The 21,464-nt window shown below is 43.1% G+C and overlaps 1 protein-coding gene across 6 annotated transcripts in view; it reads right to left on the bottom strand.

Moving 5' to 3' along the window:
- The window catches only part of UNC5D (unc-5 netrin receptor D), a 138,616-nt gene extending 117,575 nt beyond the window's left edge, over positions 1-21,041 (bottom strand). For 3 of the 6 annotated variants that reach the window (XM_030510111.1, XM_030510113.1, XM_030510112.1), the window contains exon 1: positions 9,626-10,002. In XM_030510111.1, the coding sequence (XP_030365971.1) occupies positions 9,626-9,725 (100 nt within the window). In that variant the 5' untranslated portion in view covers positions 9,726-10,002. Of the gene's footprint in view, positions 1-9,418; positions 9,442-9,625; positions 10,023-20,999 lie in introns of those variants that run through there. The other 3 variants (XM_030510116.1, XM_030510114.1, XM_030510115.1) reach the window with 3 other exon arrangements.
- Positions 21,042-21,464: the final 423 nt, after the last annotated feature.

Raw genomic sequence — 21,464 nt, 5'->3', positions numbered from 1 at the left:
TGGTCTTCTCCCTCCCACAGTGGTATTCCAGCATTCCTGGACTTGTGAAGGGGTCTAGGTCTTGCAGTGGCCACCTATTCTGCATTTAATGCATTCATCAAAAAACCCCTGGTGATTAGAAACAGCAAACTAGAGTAAAGCACTAAGTAATACTGGAAACTCTAAGTCCTTAAATTATTCACAGAATTCAAACAGTTTTTGAAGTACACCGTGGCATTTCGATAGCCATGTAATTCAGTCTGACATCACAAGCTACAGCACTGCAATGCTAACTTGGGGGATGATTACAGCTGTAAGAGGTTGATGTAGTCTTCATCTGCATGTTTCTTTGGTCTGTCTTCTGAAAGGACTAAGGATGTGCCAAATTCTAAATTTAATGGGAGCATCAGTCCACCCAGATGTGGCAAAGATAATTTCACTAACCAAACAGCAACAGTGCCTCACTACAACTCACTGGTGGTCAGAATCACTACAACCTTCTTCATTTTCATATACAACTTAGTGAAATACCATGTATGCTGCAAAATCTTCTGGTAGCCTTCTGGTGAAAAATTCTGCATGGGAATTTAACTGCTGGGACTAACCTCTATCTCCTTTTACTATAGTACTTCTAATTGTTAAACCTCAAGACCCTTGTGAGGGCACTATTACAGTTACTTAAGTCAAAAGCAACAGCCCAGGTTCAGTCTAAAATTGGAAAGTTTCTCCACCTACTGTGTACTCTCTTCCCTCCTCCAGAGTTTGTCTGGGGAGATGGAATGAAGACATAAGTGTTGCTGTTCTATCTCTTTAAGGCATCAAATCAAGTTATACATGTTTATCTCAAAGAACCACATCACTGTCCACTCCAAAACCTAGACACACATATGACAGCTCAGAAGATAAGAACCCCAACTTCCAGGGCCTTCTCCTTGTACTAGGCTACATCAAGAGAAGTTTTGCTACTCATTTTACAGAGGAGGAGGATACCCATCATAAGGGTAATCCTGAGTTTTATTCTTGCTACTCCAACCTCTTACTAATTCCTCAGAAAGAAGGCAAGAAGAGGCTGGCATGTAATTTGTTAAATTACAGCTCTCAAGCTTGAACTTTAAGTCATGTTTAGTACAACTCAACACACTAGGCAGTCTTTGTGAAGAATTAAAGATGCAAGAATGAGAGCTTGTGTTCAAGTGATTGAAGCAAAGTTATCAAGCTCAGCATAAGCCAGGTACCACATTACTAACTCCCAGATTCAATCAAAATAGAGCAGGAACATTTAAATTGTAGTCTAAATTAGATCTGTAACAATCTTCATAGAAATAGGCAAGTCAAGTACCAAAGTTATCTTTGGAAAAAATCTATTAGCCGTAATGGAATGATAATCCTCTTAGATTCATTGATGCTGACAGATTAAATACTTTAAATTCATCTTTTATTTTGTTAGCTCATTTGACACAAAATAAGTCCTACATTTTTAATATTATAGTGGGAGTAGAAGGAGTTTTGCTGTTACTGTGGCAAATTCGGTATTAATGGAATGCCTCTGGGTATTCAGTAGAGCTATAAACCATGCTACCAGCTGACAACTGCAAAGGACTAACTTGTTTCTGCTTTTAACATACCACCACTATTTATTAGAAACTAAATTAATTTTACTGAACTTGCTTTCTATTTAGGAAAAGCCTAAAAAGCTGGACTGATAACAAGAATGTATGAATAAACATGTTTTCCCTATAATAAAGTATTAAATATAGGGTTACATATACATACGCCAACCCTTTGGTCCTAGAGTCAGGATGCTGGCACATCTCCAACAACAGAGCAGCCTGAAAGCTCCAAGCAATCCCTCCTCCCTTCTCCTTCCAGGAACTACCATGCTTCAGCAACAGCAAAACACTTTACAGCGATGTTTCTCAGTCCCTGATGCAACTGCCAGCCAGAGTCACCAAACTTCCACACAGACCCTTTGTGCTCTGTGTGGAAGTCTTAACTATGAGGTTGCTGACTTTCCTGATACTTTATTCACACAACCTTTCAAAAGGCGACCGCCATACTTCTACTAATCAGAATTAAATGTTGAGACCTGGAAGCTTTCATTATACACAATTATTTACTGCATACCCCTTTGCAATTTTGAGATGTTTGCATTTGCTCAGAAATAAATAAATTCTATCTACCAGGTCTAATATCATACATTGTTTCTAGCTTTTTACGGTGTCCCCAAAATCCCAACCAAAACCAGCACAGACACAGCAAACAGAAAAATAGGACAAATCTCCAGCATCTCACTTCACATTACTCCATCTTAGCTTAAGATACACCAAGTTGCTCAATTTCGGATCTACAGATTTGACCCATTGAGTCTATCAGGATTCTATAGTTAATAAAGGTAAATGAGAGGTTTTTGCACTGCTGTATTTATCACTGGAATACCTGTCAGCTATTTTCACTCTTTCATAACAAGGAAATTATGACCATTTGCCTATGAACTATCTAAGGAGGCTCAGTTTCTTAAGAATGCACAATTATTCAGGGGAGCAAAAAAGCAAATTCCAGAATTATAAAGCTATTTTAACAAGTCCATGTTTTTTCAAAATTACTCGAAGAATGACATACTATGAATAACAACATTCAGAACTTTACCTAGAGGGCTTCAGTTAGGACACAGCGCTAAAGAGGGTCTCCCAGTGCCCCCACTGCATTCATTACTGATCTGCATGCACAGCTTTGACTGGCAAAGGTTGGTAACTGCTACCCAACACTACCTTCTCATTCAAAACAGCCCATGTTCTTTACAGCCAAGTTAAAAGATACAAAACAAAAACTTCCAACTGAAAACTAGCATTATATGTGTCAGCAGCAGTATCTCGCAATGTGTCATCACCAGCAAATACGTCCTGAATTGGAAGCTGAAATTAATATTTCAAAGGGTAATGGCTTACCAGAGGTCTTTAGTGGTTTTCAATCTGGCCTAGACACAGCTAACCTGAAGCATCTGTCACCATAAAAGTCACAAACGCATCTGTTGAACTACAAATCAGTTATGGTCTTACATGAAGGGTTGAATTCAATTAATAGAGTAAATCTGGTTTTCTGTAATGCAATTTATTATTAGGAATGCTGAAAGTATAGAAGCAATTTTGTGAATAACTTCTCAATTTATAGAAAATCTCCAGTTTGCTCTTTTTATGTTCATTGTCTGTCAGGATTCAATCAATTTAATTTCACATGCAGAAACACTCACAAAAAAGTTTTACTTCCACCAAAGCACTTGATACTGAAACCAAAAATCAAGCATATCCAACCAGAAGATGAGTAATGTAACACTTCTTTTAATCACTTACAGGTGGGACTTCAGCTTTCTGTGCAGTGAGTCAAAGAGCACTAAACCACACACACACCAAAATCCAAAATGTTTTGTTTTATCCTCCTCCAAATAAAAGCCTCATCAACCAGGAGGAGATTTTTTTTCAAAAAGCTTTTTGACATTCAACACAAGTTAGACATAAAAGCATGGGAAATGTGACTTCAATTCTCCATTCAGCATAAAGGCAAAAAGCAGGTCTCCTGGAAAAAGTGAGAAGCAATTTTTAAGAATTTCTTCTACTGTTGTTCCTATTCTTCATTTAAAAAAGGTAAAGAAACAAAAGAGCTCATTACACTACTTCCATTCATTTTCATTATATTTTTTATGTTTAGACACATTTAATAAGCTTTATCTACAGATTAATTACACTCTTCTATTACAGCGTTTCAAGTGCTGAAGCATCCATTGGAGACTCAAAGCATAGAAGCCACTTACAGTTACACCCACACCCTTACTGTAGAGATACCGCAGAGAGGGCAAGAAAAGCCAAGAGTCCCTTTCTGCTAGGTTACAGGTCAGGTCCAGAGCTGGGATTAAAGTGCAGGTACATCCAACCAAGCCTTCAACCCCTAAGCTCCCTGGTCATAACGATTACAGAAGCAGGAATGGAATGGAATTTCACAGTCCAGATAGAACAGGAATACTGGCCTGTAGCATTCACAGATAATGCTACAGCTTCACATCATCTTTGCCTTGCAAAGGCTGTTATAGAGCAAGTATTTGGCAACTAAACGGAGCCACCTCCCAGGCCAGCTGCCCCCCAGATGGCAACCTAGTCACAGCAGCTCCAGCTGGATGAAGAGTGGGGAACAAACATGAGGATTTTAAATTGCTTTTCCAGTCCAGGGCTGCTGCTCCTCTCAATTGCCTGCAATGGGTTTGTGGCTTCTAGAAACTCTCCAGAACACTGTTACAGAATCATATTCATCGAATAGTTAGGAATTAAGGTCATCGTCTACTTGCATCTTTCTCTCTCCATGACACGTTAAGCAGAAGTTTCCAATGAGATGTTCACAGTAGGAATTTCAAACATGAATGTTAACACTTTATATTTTTTTTAGTACAGAAAGACTAGGATAGCTGTATGCTGATATTATGTTTATGTGCACACACGTAATCTCACAGACATACTCTTGTCTGAGAAACCGTATTGTCATTGTTCTACCTCAATATAGACACAGTATTGCATAAAAAAACCCTTGTATATGCAAATTAATTAGATACTGCCTATTCATCCTCTTCAATAATCCAAAAGCAACCTAATTGCTGAATAAATCCAAACCAAAAATATTTTTAATCTAACTGGAACTAAACGAACTCAGTGCATCAGGGCTTCACTGAGGTCTGCAGCGTCTTAAAATTCAAAAAAGAAAGGGGCAAAACCAGACAAAAACACCTACGGCAGCATACAGTAGAATATTCATTAGAGAACCTGATGTTTAAGTGTAATTGCCCTCCAACAGCCCCTGCACAGACGCTCCTATAAAGCATTTGGCACTAAACAGTATCAGGCAGGTAACTGGACTCCACTGCCCAGGAGCCTGCAATAACAGTTTCTTTATTAACATCATTTTTGAGTGGCATTATAAAAGACCACAAAAGGATGGGTGGGAGAGGAAAGAAGATGGATGAAAACCACAATGATCATAATTATACAGGTAAATTACAAGGCTCAGATTACTTAGGCTTGTACATAGAGTTAGCATCCTATAATATCCAACTTGCAAGATGCTCTCAAATGTGGTTTATTGATCTCTAATGAGATTCGCTGGAGCATAAAAAATTTTATACTCACAGATACTCACGCTCTAAGGCCACATGATACAATATGACTATTAAAGTTCTTTAAAAGTATACATACAAAATGAAACATTTCTCTATTTTACACAAATGAACCTGACCATCTGCTTCACTGCACAGCAGCAGCATCTAGAAACAACTGAAACAGCAGCCTCTGGTGTTAAAATTCTGCTCTTTTTCTCAGGCTCCGCCTTTCAACAGAAAGCAGGACTGAAAATACAGAAAAGATACATCAAGTGGCCCTGAGGAATCCTTTGCACCAGAAGTAATTTTCCATCTTAGCATATATCATACTATTTGTGTTTGCCTACTGTAATTCACTGTGAAAATACCATCAGATTAGCTTCTATTCTGCCCTGGTGAAAATTCATCTTGATACAAAGTCCTCTTACTGGATGAAGATGGAAAATGTTTTTCATAGCATGGAAAGCTCATTTCACCCCTGTACAGCTCAAGCTTTATTCTCTACATCTGAAGAGACAAATTCCACATCTCTTGAGCACATATATTAACAAGCACATGTACAAAGGGCAAGCCAAGGAAAACCACTCCTGCAATATACTACCTGAAAGGACAGAATTCTCTTGTCTTTCCAAAAAGGAAATGTTTTCAGAGACATGCACTAGAAAGCAAGCACACGATGGAGGCTGGGCACACCTCGCTTCCAGGACAGCATCACATCCAGAGCTCTTCGGGTTTTTGAGCAATACAAGGAAAACTTAACTGCCATTCCCATCTGCAGCATCGCAGAAATTCCTAGTATGCTCTCTGTGCAAAGCAGGAACATACCCCAGCATCATCAGGGTGCAAACTGAAACAACCCACATAAGGATGAGTGTTCTATAACAGACAAAATTAGAGCATATCCATGTCCAAAGTCAGTCTTATACTCAAAAGAAACGCTCAGACTTTCTCACTCTTTGTCTGAGTTATTTCACGAACTGTTACAACAAATTGCAAAGCCAGCAGTAAATGTGGAATAAATTCAGAGCTAAATAGAAACCTTAACAAAATTAGACAATGACTTAAAAAAAAGACACACACATACTTATGAGTTCAAAAACATGACAACTTCTCAATCCTCCACCCAGTTTTGAAATACTGCTCTTCGCAGCCCCCATCTTTCCTGCAGTTTTAGGGAACTGACTGTTTTGAAACCGTAGTTTCTCTACCTCTGTAAACATCGGCAATGCTGTAGCTCACGCACACTGAGCCTGTACCACTGAGAAGATCGGAAAAAGGAGATAAACTGTTTAGTAAACAAACCTACAGGAACAGGAAGTTTATTTTCTGAGCAATTACGAAGTTAAATAATAATATACCCATTGGCAGAGAAGCTCACGTAAGACACGCCACACTACCCGGGAGCAGAAGGAGGGTTCAAAGCAGAGCACCTGGGTTGTTACTTTAATGAATGCTTTGTCCTAACAAAATCAAACCACAGCATTACCTGAATGGAGTGATTTGAGCAAAGTCAGACAGAGATTCCCAGAGCAGCCATGTCCTGCCTTAATTTTGGTTTACTCCTGTGTCGCTCACTAGGAATATTTCAAAGTCTACATCTAGCTGAGATATTAATAACATGCAGACTTCAAGATCAAATAAATCAATATGCTGACACGGTGTGTATTCAGTTGGGGCTGGCACGTCAGAAACATTTCAAACAGTAAACTGCTGAATGTACTTACGAATAATCAAACAGCTTTACTCTCAGCAGGGTATCAGGAACACAGAAAGAGAACTTGAGATAGTCTAATAAAGCCACAGAAACAATATGCTTCCTTTTGGATGTAGAAACCAGGACACCCAAAAACCCTCCCAACTCTGCTAACGCAGTGCAAACTCTGAAGCAGAGCAGCAAATCAACACCATTCCTCACATCAAGCATCAGTGACAGCTCTTACACAGCTCTGCTGGTGACAGTGAAGTACTTTGCAAACACAGAATTCTCAGACACACGAATGAAATTCCAACCCACTCAGAATGAAATAAACGGAGGCTCATCTAATTTGCACAAGGCCATTAATAAATGCAAGACAAAAGGTACAAGCAGGACACAAATCACTTGCTATCAGTCCTGTCTTCACCACTACATTTTTCCGTATCAACAGAGAAGTAAAAATGGCAAATTCTAAGACAAGCATTATTCCTCCAATAGCTCTGCTGTCCAGAGGCTGGCTTGCCATCTTGGGTCCTAGATGCAGAGTAGTACTTTAAATATGCAGCTCTGTGGATTGCATGTTAGCAGTGCTTTTTATGTTGTTAAAAGAAATTAAATATACATGTATGTACATATATTTATATATTTAAAACCCCCTCAAACTCTACAGACTAAAAGGAGGTATTTTCTTCAACAGCTTAGTGTCCACAGCCCCACCTGAACTCCATTAGGTGGCTCAGTGGAGCATTCTATCATCAGAAAATCAGTAGCAATATGCAGTGGCTACCAAGCCATACAGCAAGTGCCATGCGACTGGAAAAGGAAAATCCCCGAACAATGCTTGTTTAGAACAAAATGTACTCAGATCTATAAACACCACCTAACACACAGCTTTAGGCTTTAACATCAAGAGAGAGGAATACTAATGCTCATCTTTTATAGACATCTTTATTCAGATACATGCAACCCAAAATTAGTTTCAATGCATCAATGAGATAATAAATATTAGAGACTCTTCTCATTTTCAAATTACCATCGTGTCTATGCATTTTACCCTGTAAAATAAAAGCCCAAAGCTATATATGTATATTCATTCCAATAGATTTAAAAAGCTGTGAGAAGGGCATCTACAGTAATTTCATTTTTCTTTAATCCCCATTCAGAACAGAATCCTGGAACACAATTTGTTTCAGAGGCAGCTTTTAGACAACTTCATAAACTAAAACCTTATAGCTCAAGGGATTGCTAACTGAGGTTAACTGCTTAAGCCAAAGCTACAAGTAAACACTATGCAACATACAATTGACAGACCACAGACACTAAACTGATGAAAACCCATACTGTTCTTCCTCAGAATCCCATCCAAAATCAATCCTGCTCCAGTCTAGAAATGTCCAGTGTGGCAAATTTTAATTGAATAGTTGAAATTCGTTCCTTAACAGCAACACAAGAGCTATCCTGAACTGCGGTGGGAAATTTCGGGTGCTGACAGGGCCCGATCCTGACTGCACTTTGCACAGTGCAAGACCTGCCATGGATGTGTGAAACAAAAGGCAATAAGCACCTCACATCACTGACTGACCCATGCATTCATTTGCCATCACAGATGCTTCTTGATGAAAGTATTAAAAAAATAATTAAGAAATATTAGCCTTCATTCTATTCTCATCATCTATTTCCTTTTTCTATGAACTGTGGTTTCTTAGAAGAACCAGCAGAAGGCTGTATCCTGCCCGTTGCACAAGAGCTCTCCCATTTCCCCTCTGCTGGACCAGTCACTGCACAGCAGTCAGGATCCCAGCAACAGTGGCACAACGGGATAACCCGCTGGCTACCTGCAGGTGAGCTCCTCTACAGACATCAAACCAGCAAAGCACCCACACAAGAAAATGGAAGCACGGGCACAACAGGCATGCAAAGAGAGACAGACCTCCACAGCGGGGCTAGTGCAGATACAGCAAGAGGAATCTTTTCGGGTCTACAAAGCCTCATTACTCCATTCTGCACAAACAAGCTGTTTGTAATGAACACACCATTAATGACTCCAAATACATTATCTGTGTCCTTTTGACAGCAGGCACAGTCCTCCAGAAATGATCACATAACACCGGGTTGCCCACACACACGCGTGCTTCCCAGGCACTCCAAACACTTTGATAAGTCCAGACAGACCAGCCAAGGCATCGGATGCAAGGCGATGAGGAGCTGTTGGCATCCTTTGGCTATTTGCCTTAAAGGCATAGTGTCACTCAATTGATTTACCAAAAGAAAGTTAAATAAAAAGCACTCCGAGCACCTCAAACATCACGCATATGAAAAGCAGACAGTCGCGTGTACGCACATCCAACCTCGGGCACTTGCTCTGCTCCACAGGTACGTCGCTCCTCGCTGCCAGAAGAGGTCACCGCGTCTCCCACACCCACCGCCCCGGGACAGCCCGACTCCCTCCACAGAGCCGCTGGCCAAAGGGTCCGCGGTATTCCTGCACTCCTCAACCGCCGCTACCTCCGCAGCTCACCCCGCGGCTCTCTCCTCCTCCTCCTCCTGTCCCCGCCGCAGACCCAGCTCGGCCGCGCTGTCCCGCCGCAGGGCACCGCCGTTGTGGTTACCTCAGGCAGAGCGCGCGGGGCTCCCTCAGCGACGGCGGTAACGGTCCTCGCGGCTCGCGACTGAGGGGGCGCGCGGCAGCGCCGCCCGCGCGACGAGCAACCGGTGGGACACCCCCCCCCCCTTCCCCTTCCCGCTTCTCTCGCGCGCTGCTCCAGCCACGAAGCAGGATGCGGGATGCGGGTAGGGTAAAGGCGCGTCCCGCTCACCTCGCAGCGCAGCCGTCCATCGGCAGAGCCCCAGCAGCAGCAGCAACAGCCACCGCTCCAGGCGCGGGGGACAGCGGCTCCTCGCAGCCCCTCGGCCCATGTTGTCCCCGCAACTCCCGCGCCTCTCCCCTGCGGCCGGTGCGGGGAGAAGGAGGAGGAGGGATGCGAATCTCCCCTCGGTCCCTCCGGGGGCGAGCTCAAGCCAGAGAATTCGCCCCTCTTTTTTTTTTTTATTTTGCTGTTTTAAGGTTTTTTTTTTACCCCCTCTCTCCCCCCGCCCCTTTCTCTCTCTGTCTCCGGGTGCGGGACGGGGCGAGGCAGCGGCTCCGCTCCGCGCTGCTCCGCTCCGCTCCGCGCTCCGGCCACCGCCGACTACCGAGCCGCGGCGCGCGCCCGCATCCCTAATGAGCCGCCCCTCCCCCGCAGCCACTTAGGCGCGCGCTGGGCGGGATCTACCGCCGGCTGGCGCGGGGGGGGTTGGTGGTGGTGGTGTGCGGGCAGCTCCCCCCCCCTAAAAAAAACACCCCCCCGGTACCACCCCGCACCGCAGCCCCAGGGCGCGGGTAACGCCCGACGGGATCGGGAACCCGCAACACCTCCCCCCACCCGCAGCGATGGGTGCGGGCTCGCCCCAACTTTGCTGCGCCAAAACCCGCGTGAGCCAAGCGCGGCTTTACGCGGGGAGCGGAACTCCCCCCGCGGCGGTTCTACACACACACACAGACCCCCGCCTTGTGTTAAACCCACACCTTTGGGCACAAGAAGTACCGCTGTTAACGGGAGCGAGAGGGAAATGCTACAGCAAACCCGTTTTGCGCGTCTTTATTTAACACCGCGTGGTTCGGTGATCAAAAATGCTTTTTCTTACCAGCAGTGTCACTGTTTCGTTTTCCCTGGCCCTCCAGCTAATTGCATATAAATATTATTACACACCTGAGGAGGATGCATGGCTCACCCAAACAAGGAAGGCCAAAAAATGACCAGTTTGGTGCTGTTCTACTTTGAACAGATTCAATGATTAACTTGGAAAACACAGGTACCACTTGAAGAGGAGGTAAGTTGCCAGAGGAGTAACTTTCGGTAATAGGAACACCAGTTCTTCCCCAAACTCTATCCTCACACATGGCCAACGCTGCTCTAATTCCTGAAATTCTGTGTTTCTTTACCACAGGGATCAGGGGGCAGAGAGGGAGAGGAAAGGAAAAACGCCAGAGAGAGATGTGGTGCGTCAGTGAGATAGGAAAACTGCAGGAACGAAGCAGGAAAAGGTGCAAAATGAGATTTGAGATTATTGAAGTATCTCGCCATGAAATTCCTGCCGCGCCACAAGGACAACTGGATCACATTCGTATCAAGCTGCTCTAAGGTCTCCCCTTAAGGAGCCTTCTCTTCCCCAGGCTGAACAAGCCCAGCTCTCTCAGCCTGTCTCCAAAGCAGAGCTGCTCCAGTCCTCATGGCCTCTTCTGGACTCACTCAAGAAAATACCCCTGAAACACTGCATTTGTTCTCCATTTCCCTTTCTTTTGGAAATAAGCTCCATTTTCATCAGGTGCCAAGACCATAAGAGTCAGAACATAGGGTTTATTCCCATCCATACCTTGAGCAATTGCACCAAGTTCAGTCTACCCCAGCTTCACGCACACCTCAAGTTTGAGGGGACTCAGTTACCATGTACAAAGTGTTTCTAAAATGCCTGACAACTTCTGGAAACGTGCAGCTGGATTAGTTGCATACACTTAAGAAAAAGGCTTATCTGTTGGTGCTCTTGCAGGCCAGCTTTGTGCTGTGTCCAGGAGGAAACAAAGAATCAAAGCAAAAAGAATTTGTAAACAGAGTTTTAAGAGGAAAACAAATCAATATCCAAGACCATCACATCAGAAGATCTCTTATTCCCTATCATGCGTTTGCCAGACTTCAGCTCACAATGAAGAGCAGAGCTGCAAAGGCAAAGAGCAAATATACAAAGAAATACATTTTCTTCAACAGCCTTTTAAGTCATTCTCCATATTCAGTGGGTTCCAAAAGGAAAAAAAAACCAAACGAAAACAAACCATCAAGGACAGAACCAGGAGGCTACACAGGCAAGTTTTCACATGGCAGAGCATCGAGCATCTTCCCTTTAAAGCCTTACCATGCCAGCCCTGGTTTCTAGCACATACATACACAGCCACTTCTGCTTCAAGCCCAACTAATTATCTATTTTTGCCTACGCCACCGAGTCCATGTTTGGTGCTTCAGCTAAAAATACCAAGTTCTCTGTTTATAACGCAAATGTGACGGGGAAGAAGAGAGCAAAAGTAGGAAAAAAGGGCAACAGCTGGTAACTTCAATCAGTGCACTTGGAAACACAAATAAGCACAATATGCCACAAAGACAAACTCTCAGGGTGGGGAAGGATGCAGCAGTTTCTGAGCTGGTGGAGTGAGGCTAAAGGTGAAGTTAAACCTTCTCTAAGCACCAATGCACACTGATAATGTACAGCACCAAAGCTCTGGACATGGCAGTCCAAAGCGCTGCTGTGTTTGTGTGACTGGAGGCTATTTACAGTGTTCTAACAAGAGCAAAGTCACAGGGAAAGCAAGAACCTACCTCTGACAGCAGGGTGGGAGCCAGGTTGAAAGAGGATCCAATGGGGGATCCAGACAAACAGGATTAATGGAGGAAGATGGAGAAAAATGAATGGGGAAGCTGAAAATGCTGCAAGGAAGATATCTGCTCATCCCTAGTGCTTCAAGGGTTAAACTTTGCAATGAGCAATATTCCTTTTTCTGACAAAGTCCATATTCCACATGGGGGAGTCTATATTTCCTAGAGTCTGACAGTCTAAAGTTCGATGCAGCTGCTGAAAAAAGGATGTGGAACAAAAATCAAAAGGGAGAAACAAACAAAACCAAAGCAACCTTCTTGAGCACCTTGATCACAGCAACCGCATGCCCAGAGAGCAGCAAAGTGCCTACGGGAGGAGCAGAACCTGGAGCCAAAAGCCTCAGCTCTGGTCTTCAGCTCTGCCACCACCTCATCAACAGATGCTTCCGAGCATGGTTTTTTTTCTACATCTCAGGTTCCACCTCATACTGTGTCACTGAGCTGGTTGCTAAAGAGATTTCTACGCTCTACAACCACATTAACTTATTAAACACACAGCACTTTACAACTATGAAGTAAATTTTTCTAGCTAGAATACATCAATACCCTAATAATTTTCAATATGCCACACGGCTACAGCCTGAAGGGGGTGAAGAGTAAGAAATAAATCACCTCCTCCACCCTGGAAGCTCAGCAGAACGTTCCAGCTGAGTTTGCAAAGGTGCTTTCAGTCTCCATCTCCAGTGCAACATAAAGATTTGCAGGCAGGTGATTACATTTTGTTTCTTCTTTGATGTATGACCTTGGAGTAACCCACCTGTGATGGGCAATAAATCAGAATCCACATCACCTGAGCGTGATAACAGGCTGGGGGAGGTCATTGCTTTCAGAAGCAGATGAAGCTGCTTCACTTTCCAGCTTTTGCAAGTAAAAACATACCTGCGATGGCACAGGCATCCAACAGAATGTACCATTGCTACACATGATGTATATAATGATAAAAAGAGAATAAATGCATCTAAACCATTTATGTATATCACAGAGAACATTAGACGCGTATCAGTTGGCTCTAATGCAAGTATCACATCTGTACATGTAAGTAATTCAGGAGCAAGCAAGAACACCCAACTGTAACAACACATAAGCAGACAAGTCATGTGAAGCACTTTGAATGGGCTCAGTAGCAGCAACAGAAGCCAATAATAAAAGCAAATCCTACTTGCTTTTAGTGTATTTCCAACATTTATCCCTCCCCTTCTCTCTCCTTCCCTCACAAGAGCACCCTAAACAAAATGGGATCTGAAAAATGATCCAACCCGCCTGGAGGAGTTGTAATTGTGAGGATGCTCTGATACCTGTGAGCTCACAGTCTGATTACACACAGAAACAATGTAGGGACAAGCCTCTGGCCTCAAAGCACATTCCATTCATTTTGGCCTTTTATTTCATAGCATCCAACTAAAGAAGGGCCCTGTCTGTCATAATGCATGAAGGAGGGAAAATCTGGGTTCAAATGATTAATCACAGCTCCACATAGCAAAGGTAGAAGTGGATTAAATTCCTCCTGTGGTAGCTCTCAACACCCCTGTGTACTGAGACAGCATTTGTTGGGTTTGAAGACCTGGGTGTGCATGTGTCAGGAGAAAGAAAAACATCTTGTTTCTCTCTCCACTGCACACACCTAACACAGGACACAAGCAATGTGCTCCTTCTGTCTAAATCTAATCTAAATTAATTGCTGAAGCACCTGAAGGACAGGAGAGCTGCTGTAATACACGCTCCCAGCCCAAGGCTGTGCAGGAAGTATGAGATGGTATTACTGTATTTAAGGATCCTCATCTTCCACAGTGTGATTCAGGATACTACTTGCTCACAGCAGTTATGGCTTGATTTTGAGTTTGACATATTTTTACAACAGGGCCTGTATTTGGGTTGCCCAAACGTAGAAGGAGTGCTTGCTGTACCATACAGATGTGCTCTGTATCAGTTAGATGAAGACTAACTCCAGGCTGATGTATTTTTAGTTGTGGAGATCTTTACAACAGTCCTGTACATGCATATTTTATAAAGCAATCCCAGAGGGCACGAGAGCAGGGCTCAAAAGGAATTAGCCAACTTCACAGGCAATAAGCACATCAGTGAATATTAAACCTCCTATATTGTATAAGCAACCTCCAGAAGAGCCCATTCACCAGTGACTGAAAGATGAGAGCATCAGAAGAACGCTGTACTTGGTTTGCCTGAGCATCTAGTGCTCCACTCACTCTGACCAGCAAAGCCATTCTTATGTACCAAACATACAGAGATAATGGATGAGTGTAGCATCCACATCATGAATATGCAGAAACACAGCTGAAATTCAGCCTGTTCTTTCTCCTGTGCCCTCAAGTTTATGATAGTCTGTAGATGCCTCTCTGCTATCCTGAAGGGCTCTCTCTGAACAAAACAGAGAGCTGGATGTGTTAGTGAGAGATTTGGATCGCCTGACACGTAAAGAACACGGTCCCTCATCTCTCCCCCTTTGAAGAATGCACTCTGCCAGGCCCGCAATAAAATACAATGCCCAGATATTAGTTCTTTCCAACCATTTCTCCATCTCTTCAACAAGGTCTGCCCCAGAAGTCCTTCCCAGGCATGGAAGGACCTGTTTGCAACCTGTTTTCACTGTGCACATCGTGCAGGCAGCTCTGAGCACTGACACCCTGGGTCTGGATCTTTACATGACTTTGTAAAATCTTACAAAGCAGTATGACCTACTACCCCAAGTACAAGAGAAATATTTAGCAGCAAGATACAACAGTGGAACCAGCCACATGGTACAGAAAAACAATCCCTAACAGACTGAGTTGCCATAGCATCTGCTACACCAGTATCGTAACCTACATGTATGATGGCAATTAATCAGCCAGCCACAGCCTGCACATAAGCCTTCCACAAATAGTTTCATTTTCAGTTGTTTCACACTCTCTTCAGCAGTATTCTAGGAATTCAGAGTACACAGGCTAAAAACTGATCATCTACACATGCAGAGTCCCAGCTTTGTACTTTCTGTGCACCGCAGCTCATGCTGTGTTTGCAGCTCTGCATTAGGACATCTAGTGGCTGAATAATTGACTGTATATATACATGTACCTGAATACATTACCTAGATTTTCCGTCAGGAAGCTCATATCTACTTTCCTAAAGCTTAGCAAGACTTATTTGAGAGCATCTCAGGATTTTTGCATTATTCTGTTCTGCAATATAACCCCAGCTCAGTGCTGGACAGAGCGCTTGGAACGCAAGCACAAGGACAGTCACAGGTACATATGCCCATTTCTGCTTTACCTTTTCTTGGGATATCACAGCAGCACATTTACCTCTGATCCATAGTGTAGTCTTACTCTTTGCAATGTACAAAACTCTTTTCAGCTTTAGTTTAGAAAAGTTTTTCCTTATTCAACATTTTAGTAACTTGAAATGAGTGTTGCTCTCAAGTTTTGTGTAACTTTATTTCCATATGAATAAAAAAGTTATATAAACCCTTTCATTCCAAAGAATAAACTTCAGGCTCCTCAGAGATGGGGAAAAAATACACCTGAAAAAAGCCTGTGAAGCTTCTTTAAACAATTCCGCCCCACTTGCTTTGAAGTCACCATTTGAGCTATCATAAACCATCATTTCTGATGAGTTAAAATCTATATTGTTTCCCAATTGATTAATGTAAGATGAAATACCACACAACTGATTAATGTAAGATGAAATACAACTATTTGCATTTTCCTGTGTTTACTCATTCCAAAAATTGGCAGACACCACAGAGCAAAGTTAATCTGATAAAAAGCGAAATGCTGAAGAGGTTGGCTGTGCATCCGAATAGGAAAATGTGCATTAACATGCCACAGGGGTGATGAGCATCTGAACTTCACTAATCGATTTGAAGAATCATAAGACCCAGGCATTTAGAAAATGTCATAATCTTAATACCCAATTCACTGCTTGATTTGTCATTTGGAGAAATCAGCTGCACTTAATTTTACCTGCAGCATTTCCTTCAATTGGGCAAAGAAGAATTCCTACTTCAACATTAATTATTATTTTATTTTCACGCCCTTTCAGATTTCTCCACATAAATTAAAACTCTGATCCCCCCTACTCTTGGCACACATCCAGGCACTCCTGTTGTGGCTGCAGCTGGATTACAGGCAAAGGGCAGCTGCTCAGTGGGCTCTAACCTCTGCATAAGAGCTCAGCCTGCAAACAGAAAACATACATCACTGGTACTCCCCATCCTTTAAGGTCACTCCCTAAGTATCCATTCCAGGTTTAGCACCCTGACTCAGATCTTCCTGTCTGAATTTTTACTTGGAATAGGAGGTGCATAATGAGAAATAGATGATGCAAGGGTGAGAAATGCGTGTGGATGAGGAAGTGTGCCTTGAGAGCAAAAAATCAAAAGCAGCAGGACATTTAGACAAGCAATTCAGGAGCTTAGCTAGTTGTAATTGGTGGTTAAAAGGAAAAGGTTACGCATTCAAGAGACTATCTGAGAGATTCTTCAAAACAGTGCAGACATCGCAGTACAGTTCAGAGCTGGCAGGGATGCTACTGTCTGCGAGCAAGAGTAGAGTTAGAGGGCAAGGGAAAGAAACACTGGGCAAGCCTGTTTCTGTTCTGCCAGCACAGAAAAAAAGTGAGTGACATGTCTGGCTATTTCAGTCTCAGCCAGAGGTAGTGTTGTTCTCAAAAGGCTATTACTGAACAAGTTCAGAACCTTCTCATCAAGCGGGAAGTTATTGCCACGTTTTTTCATCCAAACTTACACAGCACAGAAGAGCAGAACTCGCTCAGACCCTCCTCTGGCCATTAACCAGTGAGGGCTGAGAGGTACTCAGTGACTATGCATGATTACAGACCAGTCGTGACATGCAGAGGGATAGAAACACAGGTCCCGAGACAAGAGAAACACATAAAGGAACTTTATAATTGGACGGCAGCCCCCCCTCAACTCCTCCCAACCACCAAAACCCAAACCCAAGCTGACAAACTCAGAGAATCCTTGTATGGAACCTGGCAAAGAAAGATCACCAGCTAGCGAGCAAGAAAAGAGGTTAATACTCCAGACAAAGGTTAATGAGGCAAGCTGAGTTTTAGCCTGGATGCTTGGGGAAAGCTGCTGAGGAGCCTGAGGTGCTTGGGGAAAGATGCTGAAGGAGGCACCAGTCATCTGAATTGCAAACATGTTGGGCTTGATTAGGGACACTTCACCTCCATTTGATTTGCTAATGCACCGGACTGATCACACACAGTTCCTGTCTCCCCTCTTTGCAAGCCAGTGCACTGAAGCCTCACAGCGAGCCATGAGTAAGGGGAGATGATTTTTATCCTAATTAAGAACAATTTTGTCAGGACTGGGAATATGCAGGTGTCATATCATTAAGTTACCTAATTGTGCCTCTGAAATGACCACATACTAATGACTCCTCAGTAACAAAAGGGGGAAGTGAACTCTTTGCTTTATTGTTTTCATTTTCATCTCCAGTGCAAATGCAGAGGGCATCCACCTAGTAACCACAGCTCTGAATTATTCATCATTAGTCACACATCATCAAATGCAACTGCTTGATGATCTCAGGTGTGAAAGACAACAAGTAGTTGAGCAGTTCCTTAACTATTAAAGCCTTATTTCAGAGAAACAAGAGAAGCCCACTTCAGCGCAAGTGATAGCATTTTCTGAGTAGTGTCAGTTAATGTGCATCAATCAAGCACTAGCCAGCCAAGCTGCTCTGCCCATTTAACGTGATGAGAAGGCAAAGAACCCAATTACTGACAGCTCCCACCATGCTCATGGAGTGTGCTGCTGACCTCCTGCTACTCCTGGAATCCTGCTCTGCCACACTCGTCTCTGCTGCTAAACTCATGTCCCTTAGGCTGTGCTTCCCAGGCCATGGAGGGGCAGACGAGCCTGCCCATGGACAGCTCTGGGACTGCAGCAGGAATGGACAAACCTGGTAAATCATTCCTGGATGGATGTCACTGTAGGGACAACCGATCGCCCTGCAGCATGTCCAGCCATGGAGGGATCTAGTACAATACATGGGTCTCGTGCCAGGATGATTCTGCCCTCTTCTCACTCAACAGTCACGTACATAGGGGTGGAGAAGCGACTTGTGTGAGCTTAGCATATTACACATCTAGAAAGGTGGCAGATCCACTGGCCATCCACTCACTTCTGCAACTGCTTGAGGATTTTGAAGAACTAAGTATCTCTCAGGCAAGTATAATTTAAGAGAGCACATCAAAGGATCTATGTAACTCTGCTGTGAGATGAACAAGTGTCGTGTGGCAGGGATGACAACACTGACAAGAGACTTTACAGAACTTACTACAGCTGAGCAAGTGATGCAGTTGTGCAGAGAGAGGTGGCAGCTATACAGCCATTGCAAGCAGTTCCTGAGTTAAGAGGAAATACCTGTGAGAAAAGCTGTTCAGATATTAGCTACTGTATTTTGTACGTTGTATTAATGTCTTGATGTGGTTCAGCACATCACACAAGTGCCAGGAGTGGCACAAGGGTGGGAATGACAGGTCTGGGCCATAAAATCCTGTTTAATTACTGAATAGCAGCAGCTCAGCCTCTGTACTCAGGAAAGGGCAAACATGGTCCTTCAGCACTTCATTTACAAGCTATTCCTAGCTCAGGAGAAGCATGGCACATGATGGTGTCACTGAAAAGTCCTCCAACAAAGCAGATTTTGTGACATAAGTTCTCATTCGAAAGCTGTAATTCAGCTTCCTTTTATATAAAAGTTCCCACAGAATATAAATAAGAGTTCACAGGTGGGTAGTGCCAAACCTTCTGATGTTTCCAGAGAGTTTTATAACCATAAGATTTCCTATATTTTGTTAAACTTGTAAGTTTTCCAGCATAATTCCCAACATGATAGATTCAGATAGCCTCACAGGTTTTTGCTCCTATTATGTTTTACAGGGTTTTATTCCTATTACCAGTATCCAATAAGAGTACACTGCCCTGTAAGGCACATAACATCCAGCACTAGTAGCAGACACACTAAATTCTGCAGCAAGTGAAAAAGATACATGGTTAATATTGTTCATGTAATGGGATGACTCCCTCTGCTTCCAAAACCACCACATTTATGATATTAGACACTCTTAAGCTGGCCATAAACATGTTTTTCTCCCCACCCTGTAACACCTTCAGCATCCCATTTGACCAGGAAATCTCTCAGAAATTAGTTCATTAATAACACTGCTCTATACCTGTGCTGGATAACAACTAGCACCATGTTTAGCATGTTTTGCAGCATCAGAAAACCAACCTCCAGGTAGGGGTGGAGAGAAGAGCCTGCCTGTTCAGCATTTCAACAAGCCCTTTGCCATCAGCAAAAACACTGCTACTTTTTCAGATGAATTAACCTGTTCTACCTGTCAAGAACAGACTGTACCAATGCTTCTCTGAGGTTTGAAATACACAATACAGTGGAAATTGATAAAAGGAGTTGGCAGCACAGAATTCAGTAAACCTTCCTGCAAGTGGTTTGCAATTAGAGACTAGGCTACATCAGAATGCTGTCAACAAGGACAGCAAGTGACACGAAACACTGCATCAGCCAAGTCAGAGCCTCAGCTGAAGTAACCTGTGTCCACAGGATCTTTCCTGGGAAGTTTCCAGGGGGGGTGGAATCAAAAGATAACAAAGCACTTTAAGAGACAGCAACGATAGCTCAACCAGCTTGGACCGAACTGCATCACTGCGCTACACAGGTACACCCCCAAACCCATCCCTATGATCTCCCCCCGACCAGCAGTGCCTCTGCAAGAGATGATTTCTGGAAGACAGGGAAGCAGTTCTAGCTCTATGCAGCAGAGGGAAGCAGTAAGCACTGTAACATTGACTAGCCACACGACTGTCATGCACTAAAGGCTTAATTATGTTCTCAAACAAAATACAATGAACTCTGTCATAAGTGATCACACAAGAGACCACAAAGTCAGTAGCTTAGTGGAAGTGGCCTCTATGAAAGATGAAGCACAATTTTCTCTGGCTTCAGGGAAAACTTGCTGAGCTCTGAAAAGAAAGAACTGGAATACAGGGGCTTTTTGCTTTACTTATCAAGACCCGACTTCATTGGGTCTTGGTATTGGTGTTTTACCAGGAAAACTTACTAAAAACAGAAAAATTCCTTCTCATCTCGAAGGTATCTTAAGGATTTACAGATACATCTGCTTTAGTAAGTGAAAATATATCCCCATATTCAGGTGTTGGCAGACAGACAAAAGAGGAAATACTTTACTTACAATATACCTGTAGTATTTAAAGCATGCACATTTTATGTTTTACTTGGGTGCAGTTTCCCTCTGCACAGGAACTAATCATGGCATAAAACTCACCTTTAATGTGGACCCTTTTCTCCTGTAGTTCAGGTACTTGTCATTGCAAAAGACATTTGCAGAACTGAAAGCATTTCATCACACACAATTCTTCTTTCACTTTCATAGCAGGCAACAGAGCCTACAGAACTACTTCTTTACAAGTGATTACAACTCCCAAACAGGTAACAAAGACAATTATGACACTGAAAATTGTACTGCAATTGTAGGTAAAATTGTACTGCAATTGTGGACAAAAGAAAATGTAACTCTCCTGCTGAATGCTTCAAGGTCAAACACTCCCTCAAAATTCTTACCTAAATTATCTAAGGTCATCATTGGTGTACTTTTTTTTACTCTTTGGTATAATAAATTAAAGCAAGAGCCCTGTTTCAGGCTGCAGGAAACCACTAACCTGGATGAAGCCTTCAGGGCAGGGCAGGTCAGGTCAATTCCCTCCTCGAGGTTACATCTCCCCTCTCATTTTTGAGGATCTGTTACATATTCTTCACTTCACTTCGTTCCTACCAAGCGAGGCTGTAACTTTTGCTTGGAGAATCTGACTGTGGCTGTAATGTAAGTCCAGACAATGGGATCATTAGATCATATCAATTCACCTAACAAGACCTAACACACCAAAACCCAGCACATACTGAAGCACATCATTTTTAGAAGCACAGTGCTTAACAGGGAGTTTTCCCTTCAGCCTCCAGCCAGGACACTTCATGCTTTGAGTCTTCTTTATGCCTCCATGCACAAGCAGCTGAAGTAGACAATTCCTTGCTCATGCTATAAAGAAGATTTGTGAGGAAGGGAGGCAGAAGACGACAGACCAGGTAACAATAATTATTAAGTTATTAGAAGCACACATCATATGATA

The sequence above is a fragment of the Strigops habroptila genome, chromosome 21 (assembly GCF_004027225.2).
Source record: "Strigops habroptila isolate Jane chromosome 21, bStrHab1.2.pri, whole genome shotgun sequence".
NCBI lineage: Eukaryota > Metazoa > Chordata > Aves > Psittaciformes > Psittacidae > Strigops > Strigops habroptila.
The sequence above is the reverse complement of the archived record's forward strand: the minus strand, read 5'-3'. Positions and strand labels throughout refer to the sequence as shown.